General features: G+C 47.3%; 1 protein-coding gene across 1 annotated transcript in view; it reads left to right on the top strand.

Moving 5' to 3' along the window:
- Positions 1-1,104: 1,104 nt before the first annotated feature.
- Positions 1,105-21,312, top strand: part of LOC149363279 (SEC14-like protein 2) — a 61,666-nt gene continuing 41,458 nt past the window's right edge. Inside the window, exon 1 of the mRNA XM_089573426.1 lies at positions 1,105-1,655. Within this exon, the coding sequence (XP_089429552.1) occupies positions 1,602-1,655 (54 nt within the window). The 5' untranslated portion in view covers positions 1,105-1,601. The remainder of the gene's footprint in view (positions 1,656-21,312) is intronic.

Raw genomic sequence — 21,312 nt, 5'->3', positions numbered from 1 at the left:
ACGTCGTGTATCACGTGATTTGGAGGCGCATAACCACGGTGAAGGGCTGAAGTGGTAGCTAAAGCAGTATGCTTCGCATAAAAACAATTTTTCAATACCTTGAGCTCGGCGCATGATAGCCTTAAAAGCTTATGCGCCACTAAACCCAGCACAACACTATACGACACACGAAAGCGCTTCGCTACAGAAATAAGTACCCAGACCTTGGACAGGACACGCCGGACGAAGCCGAGCACTGTCCATCGGTACTATCATCTTTCTGATGGTTCCGGATGCGGCCGCGTGCCGGCTACACCATACGTGAAATTTGCGAAATACTGTGCCGCAGTCAATCGCGCCGTCGATTTCGCACACGCTGTTCTTGGAAAAACACGCGCAGCTAATTTGTCTGCCAGTTTACACGCAGGGAGCTATTAGAAAAAGATCCATTGCACGCTATCCACGGCGGGGGAAAGTTTGAAACGAAGAAATCCTCATTTGGCTTCCGCACCAGATTTGGCGCTCGGAGTGCAGCGCACTTTCACTTAAAGTGGTCCGCCTGCGGCGGAGTGACGGGACCTGTTTCACCATTGCTCGAACCACCGCCCAGCCGTGCACATCGAGCGTCAATTTGAGCTCTCACCCCGTCCGTTTCTCGGGTCGTTTCGCCCTTCAGCAGAGAGGGAAAAGCCCCATTCGCTCTCACATTCTATACTGGTTTCGTTTTCACTGAGTGTTAATCTTTCTTTTTTGGTTCCGAGATACCGGTGGCACGCGGATTCCTTCTCCAGTTAGCTTTATAGAGCGCACGTAGCGTGTATTTGCCTGCTTGCTACGGGCTCTCCCCAGTACACCCCGCCCTCTCTCTCTGTTTATTCCCCTTCCCGCTCCGGCCAGACGCGCTTGTATCGTCCGCAAGTCTCCTGCGCGAAACCACTCTCTCCGCACTCTCCACACCGCGGCCTGTGCTTTCGGCTTCCTCGATGCGAGCGATAGAAGGATAGAACGAGAGAGAACAGAGAAAGAGAGAGAGCGAAAGGAGTCGTTCTTCCTTTAGTTCGTGTCTCACCCCTCTCTCTCCCTCCCCCTTTCTCTTCCCCACCGACGCGGCTCGCGTTTCTCTATGAGAGGGCGAACGATCGCGCGTGCGAGTGCAGACGACATAATTTCTCTTCCGTCGCGTGCGGCAGCACCGGAGCATGCCGTTTGGAACCCACACTGTTGCCGTATCGATACTAGCACTCGTAGCAGACGTCGTCGTGTGGTCACCGGTGGAGTGACGAAGAACCAGCGCCGGTGCTAATCGCTTCTGTGGCCGGCGGCGTCCCGTGTGCGGTTGTTTGTGACTCGTGACCTCCTCTTCTTCGATCTCTTCGAGCGGCCAACATCGCGCTGGACTCGATAGCGGCGACGTCGGAACGGGAAGGCGCCGGACGAGAAAGGGGCCACCTGCGAGGAACGGCCGAAGGCTAGGAGCGCCCGGCTGCGAGCTTTTGGAGACACCGTCGTGTGATTTTCTTCGCCGCTGCAGGTCGGCTGGGCGCGCACCTGAGGGTTCCCCTTGCCTGTAGTGGTTGTTGGTGTCCCCGAGAGAGGCCGGAGTCGAAGTCTTCGCAGTCACCATGAGCGGACACGTCGGGGATCTCAGCCCCAAGCAGCAGACAGCCTTGCAGCAGGTGGGCATCGTTGCGTATCTATACGTGGAGACACGTTTCGGAGCCGAGTATATTTTTCTGCCAGCACCATGTTTACGGCGAAAGGTTTCGTTGTCGTCTTCCTCCGTCTTATTTTCACTCAGGGCGCTCTATCTCTATTTGGCCTCGATCATTCCTGATAGGAAAGAGAGGAGGAAGGAAGGAACCTATACTGTCACTCTTGCGTTCTTCACGCGGTGTCGGATACGTTACCTAGAGGAAACGAGCTTCGCGTGACGCGTTGGGGATTAAACGCGCACAATCTTTGTTTTCGCTGTAACCTTATTCTACCCTTACCCGAGAACGTTGCTTGCGAGTGGAAGAAGTTGTAACTACTTCGAGCGATTCAAGACCAAAGAAGCTCTCTCAACGGAATATTCACCAAATTCCCAGTTGTTACAAGCTACGAATGTTTTTTTTTTTTCTTTTTTCGCGTCTGGTTGTGCGGACAACTTGCAAAATCGCACTGACAGGCGTTAAGTCAGTGCCTATTAACAACAGCTACACCTATTTCTAGCGGCAGCGGATATAGGACTGTATTAGTTCGCAGCACTGCGTTCTGCCGCTCGTTAACGTAAACGTTGGAGTATTGTTTCTAGGGTGGGGAACCCAGTGACACTTCGCTATTTCATTTTGAAATAGATGAGGGCTATCTAGAAATTTAAAGCCTCCGAGCAGCACACCTCTTTTACATTTGGTGAAGCTATCATGCTATAACGTCGTGCGAGGCATCAGCACGCATATTTCTTGTTTGAGGCGCAAGTTGGACGAGAGAGAAACGAATCCACGTGATATAAGCAAGAAGGCTGACGGAAACGAGAGTCGGAGATCAGGGCGAGACAAAAAACGACGTGGTGAGAGACGGGTTAAGTCACGTCGAGACATGAGACGAGACAGAGACGAGATTACAGCAGAACGGAAAGTTGAGAGCTAGTTGGCAGGCGCTCTCGCTGCGAACACTAGATTACAGCCACGAAAACAGCAGAGAAGTGGCGTGAGGCGTTGACTAACGGGATGTCACCATTACCATTCTCGATGATACCGCGTCTGCTTTAGTCGGATACAACACAAGGACGAAGCGGCAAATTTCCCTCAATGTAAAGGCCCCAGCCAGTGGCGTTGACCGATTCTCATGACTTCGATGCTAATTAATCCCCTTGAGTGACGATAGCGTGACGTCACATGGAGCTAGCTGGAGCAAAGGGATCAACCACGGATTAATCGAATTAACAGCGACGCCACGAAAATGGGTCGACTTCATTGGCTGAGGGCCTCCTTTGAGAGGGATCTGCTCCGTGACTCTTAAATTGTATCCGACTGCAGCAGGACAACAGGGTCTTTCGGGTGAGATGCAGCGTTCTATGACGGTCGCATTGTCGTGCCCTGTTGATGAAAAAAGAAAAAAAAACTGAGTCACGATGGAGTATTCCATGCGCGAAGAGTCCGGAACTACTCCGGCTCCTTCAACGGGTCACTTTAACGTTAATACACATGGCGTACTTGTACTTCGCCTCCTCTGAGACGAGACGTCAACGCGGTGGCCAAGAATCGAACTCGCGACCTACGCTCACGCTGTAGCAGGACGCCGCAGCCACTATGCAACCGTCGGTAGCTGCTGCAGTAGCGACAACAGCAGCACGCATTCGCAGTGCCTTCGTGAAATGAAAGCAAAAAGTTGGCAAGACCGCATAAACGACAAAAACGCACGGTGAAAATGCTAGCTTGGTTGTAAAGCGCAGCCCTCTTGCGATGCAACCAGACCATGCTACATGTTACAAAGGTAAGCCTGGTTCCTGCGAAGAGTCTATGGTGCTCGCTGCGGTAGAGATTACGCCAGCCGATGCGGCTGCAGTCGACTGCAAGCAGTGCAGCTGCTCTCCAACGTTACCTCTGTGGCAGGAACACAACCCAGATCCTCTTAGGCAACCGTGCAGAGGCCGCGAGAGGCAATTTTCGAGAGAGGTTCGCCATCGAAGGCTGATAACAGTCACGGGCATCGCACTGAAAAAAAGTTCAGCTGTGTCTGGGCTTGCTCACACGTCTCAGCACAGCATAGGACGCGATATGTGCAGTTCTTGTTCATAGTTGTTCACTTTATTTGAGCGTTTCTTCTTCTTCATTGCGAGTTTCACCTAACTGTTTTAGAATACAATGGAATTTAATGTTATGGGCAGTCAACGGTATCAACTACAGGGCCTTGGAAATACTGAGTAAAATATATAGAAATGATATCAATGATGAACTTGCGTAGGTTAATAATGTAGGTTAATAATAGCGCTGTGTGTGTCTGCTCGTTCTTTTGTCCCTTGTCCTGTTTGCGCTATTGCTCCGAAGCATGAACCAACAAGCCCGAATTTCAACGTTGTTAATAATGTACTTTTTTTTTTTTCAAGAACATGAAATATCGCAACTGGACTGCGACATTTGATTCGTTTTTGTGAATAGCATACCACATCCGCTGCAGTTGAATTTTTTATTATCAACCTGCTTGAGGCCTGCCAAGTCAAGAAATAGAGCTTGTCCTTTATGCAGTTAAAAGGGGTATCGCGTAGTCTCCACAACTATACCAGCGCAGAATGTTGCGCGTTCCGTTTGATCTCATGAACAAAGTCAGCGAAAAAACCTGCTAACAAAATCCCCGCCACTGTACCGTTATGAATCCGCTAAGTTCAGATGAATTCTCATGTTCCACATTAATACGGCCGGCAACCTTACCACAGTGGCCGTCGCGAAAGCCCCTGTTGCGCAAGAACTTTGCTTCGCTTTGAGAAAAGCGAGCAGATAAAGGTTGGTCACTAAAAGGAAACTTCCAAGAACGCAGAAAGCAGCCCGAACACACGCGATTCCTTAGCGAGAGAAGAATAAAAAGAAAAACATGCAACTGCACCCAGTTCATTACTAACTGCTGTTCGCTAGAATCTAGTCCGCGCTCCTTTCTTTGCTTAAGATTTTTTGGTTTCCTCTGAATAAGAGCTATTTTTTCGTGCCTAACGCCACTATAGTCTTGCTTAAGCAGCCTTCTCTGCGTTTTTTTTTTTGTGAACCACGCATTTCAGGTAATAAAAAGTACTCGTTTCGAGGGTTTGCTACCTTAGATTATTCTAGTCTAGTCTCAGATGCGATGTGGATTTCATTCCAATTATGCACTGAAGTGGAAAAATTTATTTTATAACGTTACACACCTTTAGTGAATGTGCGTTTCGTTATCAACGCATTTTCCGTTTTGGTCCCGCTTTCTCTTTTCGCCACTTGAGTAAGTTCGCTGGTTGTTATTCTCGTCGTGTTCATCTGTAACAAAATTCTCCGCGCAAAGAGTTCGTCAAGCCCTTACGTGCAGAAAACGAAAATCAGCCTCGAGAGGACGTTTGCGTTCTTGGCAAGCTCGTCGTGGTTTAGTTAAGCGTTTGCCGTTCATAACGATGCGTAATAAAATATAAAAAAACCTATCGCCATTAACGTAGCTTGATGAAATTCCACTTCTACTTGATTCCACGAAACAACAAGGAAAAGTGTCCTAAATGATTCTTCGTCTAAGTGAACCGGGCATTGCGAGTGTTGCGTTACGAACCGACGTAAAAACAATGACCGTATCGAGTCTCGAATAATTTGTGCGCGTGCGCCAGTGTAAAGCAACCGTTTGCAAAAACAGGAGTCCTTCTGCGCGTGAGATGGAGTATAACACTGCAAGACTGGTGAAAAATCTCAATATGAGAATGAATACTGCAGGAGCGATTGGACGCCACTGCAGTAAAGTAGTTTGGTTTGGTTTGGTTTATTGGGGTTTAACGTCCCAAAGCAACTGAGGCTATGAGGGGCGCCGTAGTGAAGGGCTCCGGAAATTTCGACCACCTGGGGTTCTTTAACGTGCACTGACATCGCACAGTACACGGGTCTCTAGAATTTCGCCTTCATCGAATTTCAGCCGCCGCGGCCGGGATCGAACCCGCGTCTTTCGGATCAGCAGCCGAGCGCCGTAACCACTGAGCCACCGCGGCGGGGCAGTAAAGTAGTGTTACACAGACAACAAATATTCATTTTAGCCCTTTTTCTTTACTAAAAAAATTCGTTTGTGTGAATTTTTCATTCACTTCTAGCTAGGAGTCGCAAGCTATAATTAGGAACACATAGTATCACACTTATCTTTTTCGTTTTTATAGTGTTCAGTCTCAAACTGCCATCGTTTAGAGGGCGACGACAGGTTTCAAGAACCAGTGATCACGGTTGGATGCAGTCTTGTACAGCAAACTTAACAACAGGCCGCAAGCGCGGGGAGTTAGCTGGGCTAGGCAATTCATTTTTTATTCGTTATTGCGATTAAAGCCAAAATGCGCAGAGCAGCAATAGAGGAAGGCCTCTCGAACTACTACGAACTATGCATTCGTAAGTCAGACTGTGTGTGTGCATGCGTGCTTATAGGTCGATGCAGTACCAAAGAAGACACCTTATTTTCTTAAGATAAACGGGTACTTCGCAACCGTTAATGCGAAAAATACGTTTCGTTTTTTCGAAAACAGTTTTCCTGCATGCAAGACATCTTTCATGGCTTTCCAAAGGCAACAAGTAAAAAAAAAAAGTGGGCCTTGAATATTCATTAACTCATTCCTTTCACATTTCACGTACCTGTACCTGAATATCTCATTCGCCTTTTAATTCGTGGCACTGCTAAACAGGGGTGTGCTATTGGGCGAGAGAAATACTTGAAAATAAAAGGGAGATGTATCGTTCATCAAAGGAAACCGGCTACTCTGATACCTAGACGCTAGCTATACGTAACGGTGGGAACACTTAATGACAGGACGGCGCAAAAAAAAAAAAAAACGCACAGCCCTCTGCACGTATTTTATGCAAGCTATATAAATGAACTTGATCTGCACTGCGTAGGAAATGCAGACGCTGCTGAAATGTACAGTCCGTAGTGAGCCCATAAAGAGCCGGTAAAAATCAGTAATGCGTGAACATATTTGTTTCCAGATAGAATTATTTAACAGTAAGCAAAACTTTTTGTTCTACTTTTTTCTCACAGAAGCAGAAGCTAAGAAACAAGTGTCGTGTTGCAATCCTCTGTGCTGCACGGCGAAGCATCCGTCTTGCGTGGACATTGAATTAAAAGTTGCTTAGTATCTTCTGCGTGATAACAGCATGCACACGCTATTCGATGCAGGAACTGAGCCGCGTAGGTTAGGTGAAGGCTGAGACCCCTGATGCAAGCAAATGTATTAGCGCCCATAACTTAGGCACCGCAACAACACGCAACCTTCCTTTGGTGCGTGACAGACCGGCGTCGTATTAAATTATTCCGACGATCGCTGTGCAAAACAGCGACGCCTCTCACCGGTCGTCCGCAATGTGCAGCAGTTAATGGGAAAGAGGGGTGGGAGGAGGGGAGGGAAGGCTGACTCTTCCGATGTGTGAAATAAGGCTAAGGCCTCGTTGGAACGCGCCGAAACGCGCGTTTCGACATCCGACCTTGACGGATGTTTGTGCCCTCTACGAGGTAAATACGTATCGGCCGATCCGAAACCTTGCTCCGAATCTCGCGCTTAAAACCTTGCTAGAAGCGTGCTTGAGAAAACACTGCCGCCGTTGTCAGATATCTGTGCGAGGAAAAAGGGCACGTAGCCAGGATTTATTAAGGCGAAAGCCTTTAATGCCTCATACTGTCGTTAGCAGACGCGTCGGCAGGAGTGTCGACAGACGCGTCGGCAGCCGTGTCGACAGACGCGTCGGCAGGAGTGTCGACAGACGCGTCGGCAGCCGTGTCGACAGACGCGTCGGCAGATTTGTCCGCCTTTCGGCGTCACTGCTGAAAAGGCTCAAGGTTCCAGCATGAATAAAGGCGCATCTAGTGAATGCATGGGCTTCATAAATAAAATAAAAGGAGTAAAGTCAAGAAAAGGAAAATAAAAAAATAAAAATAAGAAAATAAACAAAATAAAAACAAAATAAAAATAAGATGTTGAAATAAAAATAAAAACAATAAAAATTAAGAAAAGGAGCAAAAAATAAATAAAAAACAGAATGTGAAAATTAAAAGTAAATAAAAACAAACAGTGGCCAGGAAACGCTTTCACCTTACAGCACTTTAGAGAGCCAAAGTGCCCCCTGAATTTTTTTCTGGGAGGGTCCAAGGTGATTTTTCGAAAGGAGAGGGCGGTGTGGGCAGGGGGTGGTTGCAGGGTGTTTCATTCCCAACGAGACCACTTTCAGTTTCAGGAGAACGGGGATTTGTTCTTCATTTCAGAAGAGTAGAGAGGGGGCGGGGGGGGGGGGGGGGGCGTTGGATAGGGGCCTGCTAGAAAGCCAATTAAGCAGCTGTGCCAGAGTACGCACTGAAACAACGCGTCGCAATGATCTTTAATGAAGTATGAAAATTATCCTTTTTTTTTCAGAGCTATGATTACATTGAAATGGTAGTGGAATGAATATTCTGCGAAACCACCCACAAAAACGTCATTGTGCCCAGCGCCAGTCAGTTATAGTTTGAAAAAAATTCTGTGCACTGCAATTTTGAGTCTATCTAACGGTTTGCAAAGCACCTGCAGAGAATTAATAATTTAGGCAGACGCTGCAAATAGTCTTTGAAACTGCGAAGACTGCAATCGCAAAACTGAGCAGGTTATAGAACTTCGCAGTGCACTGCTTTCGCATACGAAACTGCGAAATACCGCAGCTACTTTAGGTTGGGATGGTTACGCAGCTGACATGAGAAGTAGCCGCACGTACCGTATAACGCAGTTGCCTTAATCGAAGTCATTGCTTCACAAGAATTTGCGCCACTGAGGCATTAACCTGTTTAGAGAAGTTTAACGCCTCTATATCGCCGTGCAGTCAATTTTCACCAGAAAAGCTACATGAAAGCGGAGACGAAGTTGCTCAATTCACTTAGGTGGCAATACCGAAGGTCAATTAAGTATTGAAAAATAAATGCCTTTGAGATCAAAGTTGGTTGCCTCATATATTTACTCAGATCATCGAAGAGCTGTGGGGTCATTGCAGTTCAGTTAATCTTCACTTGAGCGAAAATTTTCTGAAGGTCCCCATGAAGTTCATTCAAGACGTATTTCGCTGTACTCGATACGGTTCCACATTTCGCCCTAATATAGAACTCAAAGGACAGAAGGAAGTAGATAAGTTGGTGCTTTAAATAGAGTCGCGATTTGATGAGTCGCCAAGTGCTCTCGCTGCACTAAAGGGCTTTGAGCGTATTGATAAAGGCAGGCGCATAACTTAATGCAATGAGGAGCATCAGTTTAGGTGTGCGAAGAACGTTTTCTTGCAGACTTCTTTTAGAGATAGAGACAGCTGCGTGAATCCACAATAACTTTTGAGTGAAGGATGCTCGCTTCGACCTTGAGAGTACGGAGCACTTCTGCATAAGGACACTTATGAGTTTATTTGCGTCGTCTGCAGGAAAGAGTCGCTCGGGAGGAGCGGAGTCGGAGGAGCGCTCGCGTTCCTACTTCCTCTGAGCTTGACACGTGCGAACAACAATCCAACGAGCAATGTTGATGCACGGTCTTCTCACTACTCTGCTGCCACCAAGCGGACAGAACTGTTTAACAATTACCGATCAAGCCTAGTTAGTGCGGGGGACCCGCCCTCTTTTTCCTATTGAGTGCCCAGGGGCACCCAGAGCTAGCCGACAAATAAGCGCCCTGCAGATCGCTTGGTTTCACAAACCTCTCTGTGGATGGCGTTATGACGATGCCAGCAGAGCCCATTTTGTCTCGAGAAATTTATTGCATCGTATATAAAAGCTATGAGCCAGAGGTGGTGGCTTGCACCGGTGTGCTGTCTTCACGTGCTCACAGGCAACCATAGACTTCCGGAGGGCATCTTCGCGCGCTCTAAGCCTACACTCCACTGATAAACAAACTGTAAGACAGAGCTTAATTAGCCCACTCTTTCAATTTCGTCTTCCATCAGGGCAGGAGAAAGAGCTATGGTGTGGTTTCTGCACGGGATACAAAGGCCATGTCATACATATGGATGGTTGGTAAACAGGAGAGCTCCACGTGCGTGCAGGTGTAATGGCGATCTGGGGGCGACCTTGATGCCTTCTGCGAACATTCACGCCCAAGGCGCTGGTGCAAACGTTCACTTGCGATTCCCCGCTCACTCATGCGGCATTCACTAGATATCGTAGTACCTTTGACAGTTCAGTTCTCAGGCAGTATAGACGTAACGACTAGAAAAAAAAAAAACGTGATTCCCCACAGCAATGACGAACACTCATATCCCTTCAAACTATGTCATATAGGAGGCACGCTTGCTTCTCAAAGGAAATGAATTATGGACCCCAAAGCGGTGTGATATTTCAGACATCGGCTGGCCTCTATTTGAAAACAGTCGGTCTTCCGGTCGCGATGTCGGGTTGGTCCGCTGAACAGCTGCTGTTATATAACTTCGACTTGTATCTACGTTCGCCACCCTTGGCATTGCTTTATCTCCAAGAGACATCAGTTTGCTTAACTCCTTCGCAACACCGAAACCGGTCTAGTCACGGCGGCGCCAGCTAACGATCCAGACTCCGCTCCCTTCATCCGCACTGTAGTCAAGGTAATCACTTTAACTCCCCTGGCACCGCTACCAGAGAGGCTCACCGGAAGGATTTCTCGTTCTACCAAGACCTCCGCTTCGTCCGCAAGCTGACACGAACGAGGAAGCCAAGATGTAAAGGTCATAAATGGGGGAAAAAATACACATTATCCGAAGTGGCGGCGGAAAGGAAGAAAAGAATACATCAATAGCGGCTGCCCCTAACGCCCCATTGGCATCGGACCTCGACGGGTGTAGATCGTTCCTGTGGGCGCCGCCACTCCGCCTCCCCTGGTGTCACGCGCCTCACACCGGTTCTCGATGCTCGTCCAATGCCAAGCCGCGCGCCGGACGCACACGCCGGTGATCAGCGGTCGCGTGCGTACGTGTGTACCAGGAAAGTGTTTGGTATGGCCAGCTAGGCAGGCAAGCAGCCAAGGCGTCTACGTTCACACCGTTCGGTCTCCTGTACCTGTCTGGACTGCTGCGTTGTTTCCCGGCTTAGAAAACCGATCGGAAAACAGCGGTTGCGTTTGGAAATAAACAGCTTGCACGCGCTGCTCTGGACACAACACGCGTTAATGAGCAAGGTTAAAATGCTGCGCTTTCTCCAGGAGAAAAATCTGCTCTTCGCAAAATGGTCTATTGATGCTCTTGCTTTCCAACGCACGACTCCTTAACTCCGCGCTTTAGAGGGGACAGATTGTCCGCGTCGGTGTCTATCGTTGATTTGATACGTAGACATGTGCGTCATTATTTGCCAGAAAAAATACACACCGGTTGTCTTTTGTTTTCTTGCAATTGGTATTATGTCAAAAGCACTCTTTTCTTTGCCCTCATCTGCCACCTGTCCTGTCCCTCCTGTCACTCGTCGTGACAGGAACCGCGAGGACACACGGCCCACAGTACTTTTTGTGCACAACTCACAGCTGACATCAACGTCTGGCTGAATTAAAATGGGCTGCCTTCGAACTGACTGCGGCTTGTAGTGGAATTTTGAACCAGATGATGAGCGCCCGAGAAGAAAGAATGGCGTCAACTTCAGAGATGGACATTGCAGCTCCTGCTCTATAGAGCATTCCTACAGCATCCCTGTCAAGTGCTCGGCAAGAAGCCAAAAAAGATGTTGCTCCAATTTCATCAGGCGTAGATTTCGTGATAAGCTCGTACTCTGCGCAACCTTTTTGTAATCGATTCCTCGACTGCAACCTAAACACCGAAAGGTTGTGTATCGTGTCTGTGTTACGTTCCACAACGGATGCGAGTGGGGTGGCCTGTAAATCCTTTAATATTGTCAGTGCGGCTCAGTCGCTTATCGGTTAACGTAATAGGAGTGTCGACTGCGCTGTTCGTGCCATTGCGTGCTCCAGATACTTACAAACGGGCTCAGAGCCACCAAATGCACTTCAACTTGACTATCACCGCTCATATCCGTGCCTCACGGGCTGTCCACACGTCTGGAGAATCACAGGCAACTGTACGTCTTTGCAGATTAAATCAACCAGAGAAGGGCCTCCTTGGGAAACACTCTGCTTGTCAGTGCCGTCGGCGTGTGATAGGAATATTAGTTCACCGCATTCCATGTTCAGACAACGTTAGTTGGCGTTCCTTGAAATACAGTGGACCTACTGGAATGGTCGGGGGTGGTGAATTTAATGTCTACATGCCTTATTACGAAAGGGTTTACGAAACATACGGGATAAAAAAGGGATTAGCTGGCAAAGGCAAACCACAACACACGAGGCGCCAAGTAGCAGGAAAGTGACAGCTCATCAGCAAAAAAAAAAAAATTGCTAGTTTGCAACTAATGTGTTGTGTTCTGTCCTTCTTAATCCGTTACTTTGCCCCGAGAGTTTTTTAAACATTTAGCACAAAGCAACCTCAACCGCAGTGCTTCACGCAGTCCTGCAGGTTCAATGATTTATGCAGTCCTGCAGGTACACTCAGTGCAACAGTGCAGTGACAACGGGCGTCTGAATCCTGTACACGTCGTTGATAATAAACAGCTGTTACAATAGCGTCCCTGAGCCGGGCATCCGTCATCCCCGCGTCTTTTCTGTCCTTGGATTGCCATGTCGCGTATACGCACAGCTGTTCAGCGGAATCGCACGCGCGAGCGAGCGCTTGCTCCCGCTTCCAGCACTGTGAAAGAGACGCCGAGGGCGGCCGACGTCGCGACCCTAGCACGCACTCCGCCGATCAGTATGCGAGGGGGGAAAAAACAATGTCCAGAAAAGCGATCAAAAGTCACGTCACATGCGCGCAGCCAGAAAACACGAGACCGACCCCAACCGTACCATGGGCAGTCTCCAAGCAGCGCCTGCCCCTCCTTGCACAGCCATTTGCATGCATGGTCTCCTCGGTTCATTCGACGAACAACGCACACGCACGGGCTGTTTTCGCTCGCTTTTTTTCTTGCTTTGTTTCTGTTATTTATCCATTTTCTTCTCCGTTTATAATCGCCCGCGACGCGGCCGAGGAAAAGCCGCGCTCGTTGTCCGTCTGAGCCGAGCGAGCGACATGATTTCGGAGTCCCGGCCCCGATATTTCCTCCAAGTCAAGGTCTCGCCTGCCACGGGGATATGTGCGCGCGCTGTCCAGGCTTTTCCGCCGACCCGCGATGGCGCCTTTATGGGCATCCACGCTCCGCGCAACTGGAAAAGCTGGTGGACGATAAAAGAAACAAGTGGGCTTTGCTAGAACAATAAAATAACAATAAGGAAGATGTGGACGAAAGAAAGGGAGGGAGGTGCAAACGAGTGGAGAGACTGGTTTGCGCAACATGCTCAAGTTGGCCGCAGGAGGATCGGCGACTGGAAACGTCTCTGGTACCGCGAAATGCACTCTGCCCAAAGAAGCGGCACAGGAGTGCAGCGGGTTGCACAATGTTGGTTGCAGAACGTGGCTACTTTACAGAGTGGGAGAAGCTGTGCAATCTGGTAGCAGTAGGCAGAGATAAGATGCTTTAATAAGAATGGTAAACTGGGCTACTTGGTAGGAATTCATAGTGAAAACTGCGCAAAAACGAAGACACAGAACGAGAAGACACGACACGGGCACAGACTATCAACTGAATTTTTATTCACATGAAGAGGCCTATATAAGTATCTTCTGCCCACAGTGAGACAAGCACAAAAATACAACAACCGCGAAAATCAACCCAAAACACAATCACCCACTACCGTGATGCAACCGTCAATTACTCTTCCAAAAAACTGCGCACAAAGAAGACCACGAGAACCTTATGACGAGCAGGCGATATGGGTCTTTGGCGTGATATCAGTGTGACCGTTAAGGTTCTCGTGGTCTTGTTTGTGCGCAGTTTTTTGGAAGAGTAATTGACGGTTGCATCACGGTGCACGCGAGGGGATAGTGGGTGATTGTATCACGAAGGGGTGGACATTACGCGACACTTCGAATACGCTGGTCGACTGCGCATTCGTGGGCTTACCTGCCGCTCACGTTGGCTGCTAAGAAGAGAATAACATTTGGTTGAATGGTTGACGTTATGAGAGATCCTGTCTAATACTTTTGTCATGCTGTTTTCAGTATTTGAGTTAGTAGGTTAGTGCAATGTTTGAATTACGTCGCTAATTTTGACTCGAAGAGGGTAAGACCGATCCTACAGGACATAGAAGATAGAACCAGGTGAGCCAATGGGTGACCAGGGGGGCAAGACCTAGGTGGTGTTGCACAGGTGCGCAGCGCAATTTACGCCTCGTGATTAAGCTCAATGAGATCCTGAAAAGAAAGAAATAACTATAAACGAGCACGTAGTCTCTTCACACTGCCTCCTCTCAGCCTCACTGCAGAACATACCCTAACAAAAATTGTCAGTAGACTGTCTACAGACTTCTTAAGGCTCTATTGCTTTCCTATAGATATTCTTTTTGTCTGTTCATAGTCAATAACCTGCCCAGAGAAAAGTGTACTAAAAGTGTATGTCCATAGATCTATAAATTGTCTATATACTGTCTATAGGATTTGTATCGCCTTTATACTACTCTGTAGGATTTGTCTATAGAAAGTCTATTTACTTCGTTTGGTAAGGTTTATTGGGGTTTAATGTCCCAAAGCCACTGAAGCTATGAGGGACGCCGTAGTGAAGGGCTCCGGAAATTTCGACCACCTGGGGTTCTTTAGCGTGCACTGACATCGCACAATACATGGGCGTCTAGAATTTCGCCTCCATCGAAATTCGACCACCGCGGCCGGGATCGAACCTGCGTCTTTCGGTCAGCAGCCGAGCGCCATAACCACTGAGGCACCGCGGCGGCTCTATTGACTTCATAGACAGAAGTCAATGACAGTTCATAAAATGTCTAAAGATATTTTTGTAAGGGTGTGGAGACAGGCGTGAGCAGATCTGTAATGAAAACCCATGGCTACTATCATTTCTGACTATTCATAAATTTTTAAAATGAAATGTCACAGAGTCAAACAGCAAATCAGAGAGTTTTACTTGAATAGTCTAAATAACTTGAGAAAAAAATTGTGCACGGTCTTGATGAGAGGACTGTTTTGCGGCTTCTTCGTCTCGATTGATGCGGACTGCGGAGTCCACTATACGATAATGGGCTCCGCATATTTTTTTGCTACCAAACGATGCGGACGCATTTGAAAGCACTTGGCTGCAACTCAGTGGCCTATGTCCGGAATCCACGACCAGGATCGGACTATACACGCGGCTGAAGGTTTCCACCTTGTGGAAAAACGAATGGTGAAAGCGCTGGAGACGTGGCGTAGGTCTGGCTTACTCTCAACATCAGTTTGCAAATTTTCTTCAACAGTAGAGATTTTCACTTCCCGGACACACACCGTAACCACGAGAAATGTTTTTGCGCGATTTCAGTGCGGTAAACCAGAAATGAGTCCTTCACTTGTACAGTTTATTTCTAAATCGCGCCTATAATATAATTAAAAGCAATTTGTCCTAATAAACCTGCTTATTTTTTTTTTTTTAACGTAAAGTGATATCTTGGAAGTCAATTGTGATACCTTGTGAAACGAGAATGACTTCACGTTAATAAGGGGACAAACCTGAGAAGGGCCAGAAATGCAGCCGACAAACCAACACCACACAGGAAGAAAGGACGTACACGAGGCTGGATACGTCCTTTCTTCCTGTGTGGTGTTTATTGGTCCTTTCTTTTTGTGTGATGTCTATCTGTCGGCTGTGTTTCTGGTCATGTTCCAACAACTAGCTCAGGAACTAATTCTGAAAAGGAGTTTGCTAGGGAAAAAATGATAGTCGATTTGCGTGATTAGGCCAAATGCGAATCAGCTTCGCTAGCAATTCGGTTTTCAATCTGATTCCGGCGTTCAATTGCAGTGCTCACTGATAGCAGCTGTTCAAATGGGGTAATATGCGGAATTGGTCGTTTGCTGCATTCAGAGATCCCTGATAGCCTTGCTACCCCTCCTGGCACACTGGTGCAGGGGTCGAGGGATGCACCGCTGCCATCAGTGGGACTTGGGTTGCTTGGGTTCGGTTGCGACCCAGATTGGTCCTCCCGAGCAGCCTCTCACGATTAAATGGGACTGCCGCCTGACACAGTGGGCAGGCTGCTTAGCTGCCAACGACAACCTGCCCAGGTATATACTTATATATAGGTATCGCTTGCAGACATGTATATATATATATATATATATATATATATATATATATATAAACTGACTTCTAGGGAGTTGATTGATCAATATAAGACAGTCACCAGAAATTGTAAAACATAACAAGATTTAATTCACGACGTTTCGGCTGGTCCTCCAGCCAGTCGTGAATTCAACCCTGTCATGTTCTTCAATTTCTGGTGACTTTATTTTATATATATATGCATATACATATATAGCGAAGTATACGCTTCGTTAAAGGAAACATATTCATTTGACTCGACGTTTCGATCGGTCCTCCGATCGGAACGTCGAGTCGAATAAATATGTTTCCTTTAACGAAGCGTATACTTCGCTATATACTGTTGTAAGCAGTAAATTACTTCATGCTTTCACAACCTACATATATATATATATATATATATATATATATGACAGAAGCCAACAGCCAAAGAAACCAAGGGGCACAGGGGATTTTTTTTTTTTAAGTTATTTATTTTGTGGTGTTGATCAATTTAGAATATAACTGAATATGTTATTGTTTAAAGATAACTGATTAGAAAAGCAGAAGAAAAAACCACCTGCCGCCGGTGGGATCCGAACCCACGACCTCCGAATTACGCGTCCGGTGCTCTACCTCTGAGCTACGGCGACGGCTGTCAATTCTTCTGCTTTCGGGGGTATTTATGTTTACAAGTAACCTAACCTTGAGAGTGTTCATCAGCGCCACCCATGTTCATGAACACTCTCAAGGTTAGGTTACTTGTAAACATAAATACCCCCGAAAGCAGAAGAATTGACAGCCGTCGCCGTAGCTCAGAGGTAGAGCACCGGACGCGTAATTCGGAGGTCGTGGGTTCGGATCCCACCGGCGGCAGGTGGTTTTTTCTTCTGCTTTTCTAATCAGTTATCTTTAAACAATAACATATTCAGTTATATTCTAAATTGATCAACACCACAAAATAAATAACTTAAAAAAAAAAAATCCCCTGTGCCCCTTGGTTTCTTTGGCTGTTGGCTTCTGTCATATTTATAACGAGCCCCTCATCCCCTTCCCTTATATATATATATATATATATATATATATATATATGTATGTATGTAGGTCGTGGATCCCACCGGCGGCAGGTGGTTGTTTTTTCTTCTGCTTTTCTAATCAATTAGCTTTAAGCGGTAACATATTCAGTAATATTCTAAATCAAACAACAGCGCAAAATAAATAAAATAAAAATCTCGTGTCCTTTGGATTCTGTGGCTGTTGGCTTCTCTCATATATATATATATATATATATATATATATATATATATATATATATATATATATATATATATATATATATATATATATATATATATATATATATATATATATATATATATATATATACTAGAGTCCTACGATAAACGAAAAAGAAAACAATAAACCACAGAAACACGCAGCGATGATAGCAAGAACCGACCAAAGGTTTCTCATCTCTTTCTTCTGTTGGGGGCGTAGGGGAACGAAACGTTTGGTCGGTTAGTTTAGCCGGTTCTTGCTATCATCGCTGCGTGCCTCTGTGGTTTATTCTCTTCTTTTTTGTATATCGTAGGACATCAGTCATAATGTACTTCTGCGTTCCAATCTTCCGGAATGAAACTTCGGTCGGTAGATTGCGCTTAACGTCTCTGTCTCTCTAGCACGTCCCTGTTTGCCCAAGCCACGCAGCCTTTCAAATGACGATATTCCAACGAGCCCAATCACAAGTACTTTTTATACATACTTCGGCAGGTTGCCTACCGCTCGGGTAGCTGAGCATCCTGTCAGAAAAGCGGCTTTAGACAGACAGACAAGCAGACAAACACACAACGGCAAAATTCTGGGAATTGCCACTATAAGTGCTAACGCACTAATAAACTATAGTGCACTGAGCTGAACTCTATTGATCTAAAATGTGCTATATCGCTTTTATAAAACTGCTGCAGATGCTTCCTTCTCATCGTAACCTATTTGAAGCCCGTACTTTGTTCACTACAGTACTCCTCTTCGTCGTCCTTCTCTTCCGCACTGGAGCTGAACTTGATCACGAACGCATCGCCTTCCCTCACTTCGACTGTTTTTCCGGGTTTAAACAACGGGAAAAGAATAGACGTAAAAACGTACGATACTTCTTTTTTTCTTTGCGAAAGCACGCCTTTCGGCATAACAAAATGAACTAGAATTTTCACTTGTGATCAGGTATGCTCCCCCATTACTACCGCTTCAGTTGGAAAAAAAAATGAGCACGAAATAAAAGACCTTCAGGGGACTTTTCCTGGCACTGGGGCGACTAGTATTCTCCGCGTAATCGGAGCCGTTGTCACGCGTATGGGCTCAAGGTTCGCGTAATACGACCTTGACCGATAATAGGCCGTACTCCGTAACTACAATAACTTCAGCTGTCGTACTTTCCATCCAGTTTTTTTCTCTCTCCTCCGTAATTTGTGTTTTGTCGTCTTTTCTTAATATTTGACAGAGCCACACAACCAGACTTTTCTCCTTTCTTCATTTCCATGCTGGTTACTTCTCGCTTCAACTTTGAGCGCCTGGCTCCGCAGGCGATGAAGCTCTGACGGCCCATTATTACATCTTGGCAAGACCAGTCAATGCTTGACGCAACCCCTGGAGGCTGACTTCATCTAGGCAGCAGCGATTATCCAACTTGCCTTTTAAATTTTCAGTTTCCGGGGGCTTCTTCCGTGGCCTTGTGCAGAGTGAGCACTCAGGGGTGGCATTGAAGAGGATGCGAATTGCTTCCAGATCTGTCGGTCGTCGCCCACCGCGAGGTTCCGAACATCTTTCAGCATCATTTCCTTTTCTCTTTCTTTCGTCTTGACCACCATCAAATCACCGGCAAGTTCCACCGGTGAGCTAAGCATGACTTTCGTAACTTCCCCCTGGAAAAGCTTGGTAGGCTCGTCTGCCTAATCCGCGGCGTGGCAATGTGCCAAGCCACGTTCGACTGTTTGTGCTGACCTCGCAATTCCGGCTCTGCCACTGTACACCCCGCCAAATCTTTAACTGGCTTGAGTGTTGCATCGCTAAATGCACCTTGTAAAAGGTTCTTTTCGACTACACTGCTGGCATATTCATGCTGTAATTTTACGCGTGAGATGGCATTTCGTGGTTCCTTTTTGTTCATGTAATGTTTTAGTGGAGTACTTGCGTGTTTAGATCAAAGCTATCAGAAATATTCATCATCTGCCAGTACAAAGAGCCGAAACAAGCGGAATACGCGGCAATGGTTCGGGTGGTGCATTTGCGCTTACTCTGGCTAAACGGCTTGTCCGCCATGAAAGGAGTGGTAGTTTACCCAGAGGAGGAGGCCATATGGACCAGAACCATTGCTGCCTATTCTGCTTGTTTCGGCTCTTCGCAGTGGCAGGTGATGAATAATTCCGATAACTTTGATCTAAACATGGAAGTACTCCACTCAAACATTATATGAAAAAAAAGGAACCACGAAATGCCATCTCACCCGTGAAATTACAGCATGAATATGCCAGCGGTGTAACCGAAAAGAGCCTTTTACAAGGTGCATTTAGCGATGCAACGCCCAAGCCAGTTAAAGATTTGGTCGGGTGTACGCTTATTGAGCCGCTCTTGTTTTCCAGTCACTGGTTTTGTGTGCCGCGTTAAAGCAGCTGCTCGGAAACTGTAAAGGGATTAGACAGAGAGCTAAGTAGTCCTGCCCCAGAGTTTGCTCCATGTAGTTTTGTTCCTGCCCTTTCTCACTAAACAGCAGTGAATGAGGTGTTCACGGCGCTGGCAGTATACATGCGAACCTTCTGACCTTGTTCAACAGAAGATCAGTTGTTTCTCCGCAATCGTCATCACCGTCGCTTCTTCTTACCGCAAACTTCCCCACTTGGCACCTGACCAATAAGTTTTTTATCGGTCAGATGGTGAACTCGGCAAATATCTTACCGGTCGGATGGTGGACGTCGAGATTCTTCTTTCACTCGAGGTTGCAGTTTAAGTTAGTGGCATCACTCGCGGTCTCGCGTCCCGCTGAAACGATACGTAACAGCCTTGGTGAAGTGCTGAACGGTACTAACTGAGTGCATGAGTATCTTGAGAATAAAAAGGAAAGATTTTACCTCCAGGTTTCTTGACTCCTGCCTTCCGCTCCGAAAACGGAAAGCGATAACGGCTCCTCAAGCCTTACGAGTGCGGCAGCTTCAAAACCGCGAATTTCACATGACAGACACTTTACGTGGCAAGCTTTCCGAATTACAACATTGGTATAAGCCTTATTGAGTCATGACAAAGAGCTCGACTTTTTCTTTAGGATGTTCACGATGTGCAGGAAGTTTTATCTCTCGGGTGCAGGTTTACTGTGAGTGTCTGGTGCGGTGTGTGACGTTTAACGTCCCGAAGCTGCACATGGGTTACGAGGGACTCCGTACAGCAATATGGATCGAACCAGAAACAGCGAGATTTCAGAGCGTCTCTCCTCTTCACATAACATGGTGTCTGTCGATGCAAGTTCCTTCAACACTCTCTGGAGCTGGACGCCGTGCTTGCATTCCGAGTCGGTGCCAATCCAATCTCCGCACGTACAAGATTCTAAGGACAAAAGGAGTGCAGAGTCGCGCGGAAGTAGCAGTGCTGAATTGCAGGCGAAGACTGTCATGACTGCCGCGGTATTCTTTCTACTTTACCGTCCCCCACCCTGCGAGACCCCCTCCGAGATTCCTTCCTGTCCCAAGGAGCGAGTGCCGATGCGGTCACACCCCTCTCCCTCTCCACCCCCCTTTGTCCCTCACCCTCCCCCTCGTGGCCGGCGGCCGCGCGATCACTTCCGGCTCGCGCCAAGCGTAGAAACGGCAGCGCTTCCGACCTTGCGGTTTCCGTGCGGCCCCGATGACGTAACGCACGTGACCTCGTTGGCAGCGAACACGTGCCGTCGCCGCCGCCTTTCTCTGGCGGCGCCAAAGCAGTGCGGTGTCCTCCTCTGCGAATCTTCGCCCTCTTCTCCGCGCTTACTTTTACGTATGTTGCCTCAAAGATCGGCGACCCGTGGCGCAGAGGAGTGTTGTCGTTGATCTCGGAGGACGTGAGGGTTGTTTACGTAGTCTGACCAGCGTTGGCTTTGTGTTGGTCGCGTACGAAATGCGAATCTAGACTGCAGCGTTCCGCCGCTTACCTGATTCAGAGGTAGGAAACTAGAGTTAGTTTCGGTTTCAACAACTTCAGCTCACCTGATGTCTGGAAGAGAGGTAACTGAGGAATGAATAATTCCAGCACAGTGCTGCACACGCACGAGACGACAGCGGCAGCGGCGGTAGTCGGATTAAATAATGAAAAAAAAAAATCGTTGTGGCCGAACTGTTCGAGGCACCAGGAAACGGAGCTGGTCTGATTTCGCCGGCAATGGTTTCAATTCCGATAAGGGATGAAGTTTTTTTTCTGCGGGATACCGTCGCCATGACAACGATACAACTCTGCAGTTTGCTTTCCACAGGCATC

This window comes from Amblyomma mixtum, chromosome 2, assembly GCF_055824585.1.
Source record: "Amblyomma mixtum isolate Tamu chromosome 2, ASM5582458v1, whole genome shotgun sequence".
Lineage (NCBI taxonomy): Eukaryota > Metazoa > Arthropoda > Arachnida > Ixodida > Ixodidae > Amblyomma > Amblyomma mixtum.
The sequence above is the reverse complement of the archived record's forward strand: the minus strand, read 5'-3'. Positions and strand labels throughout refer to the sequence as shown.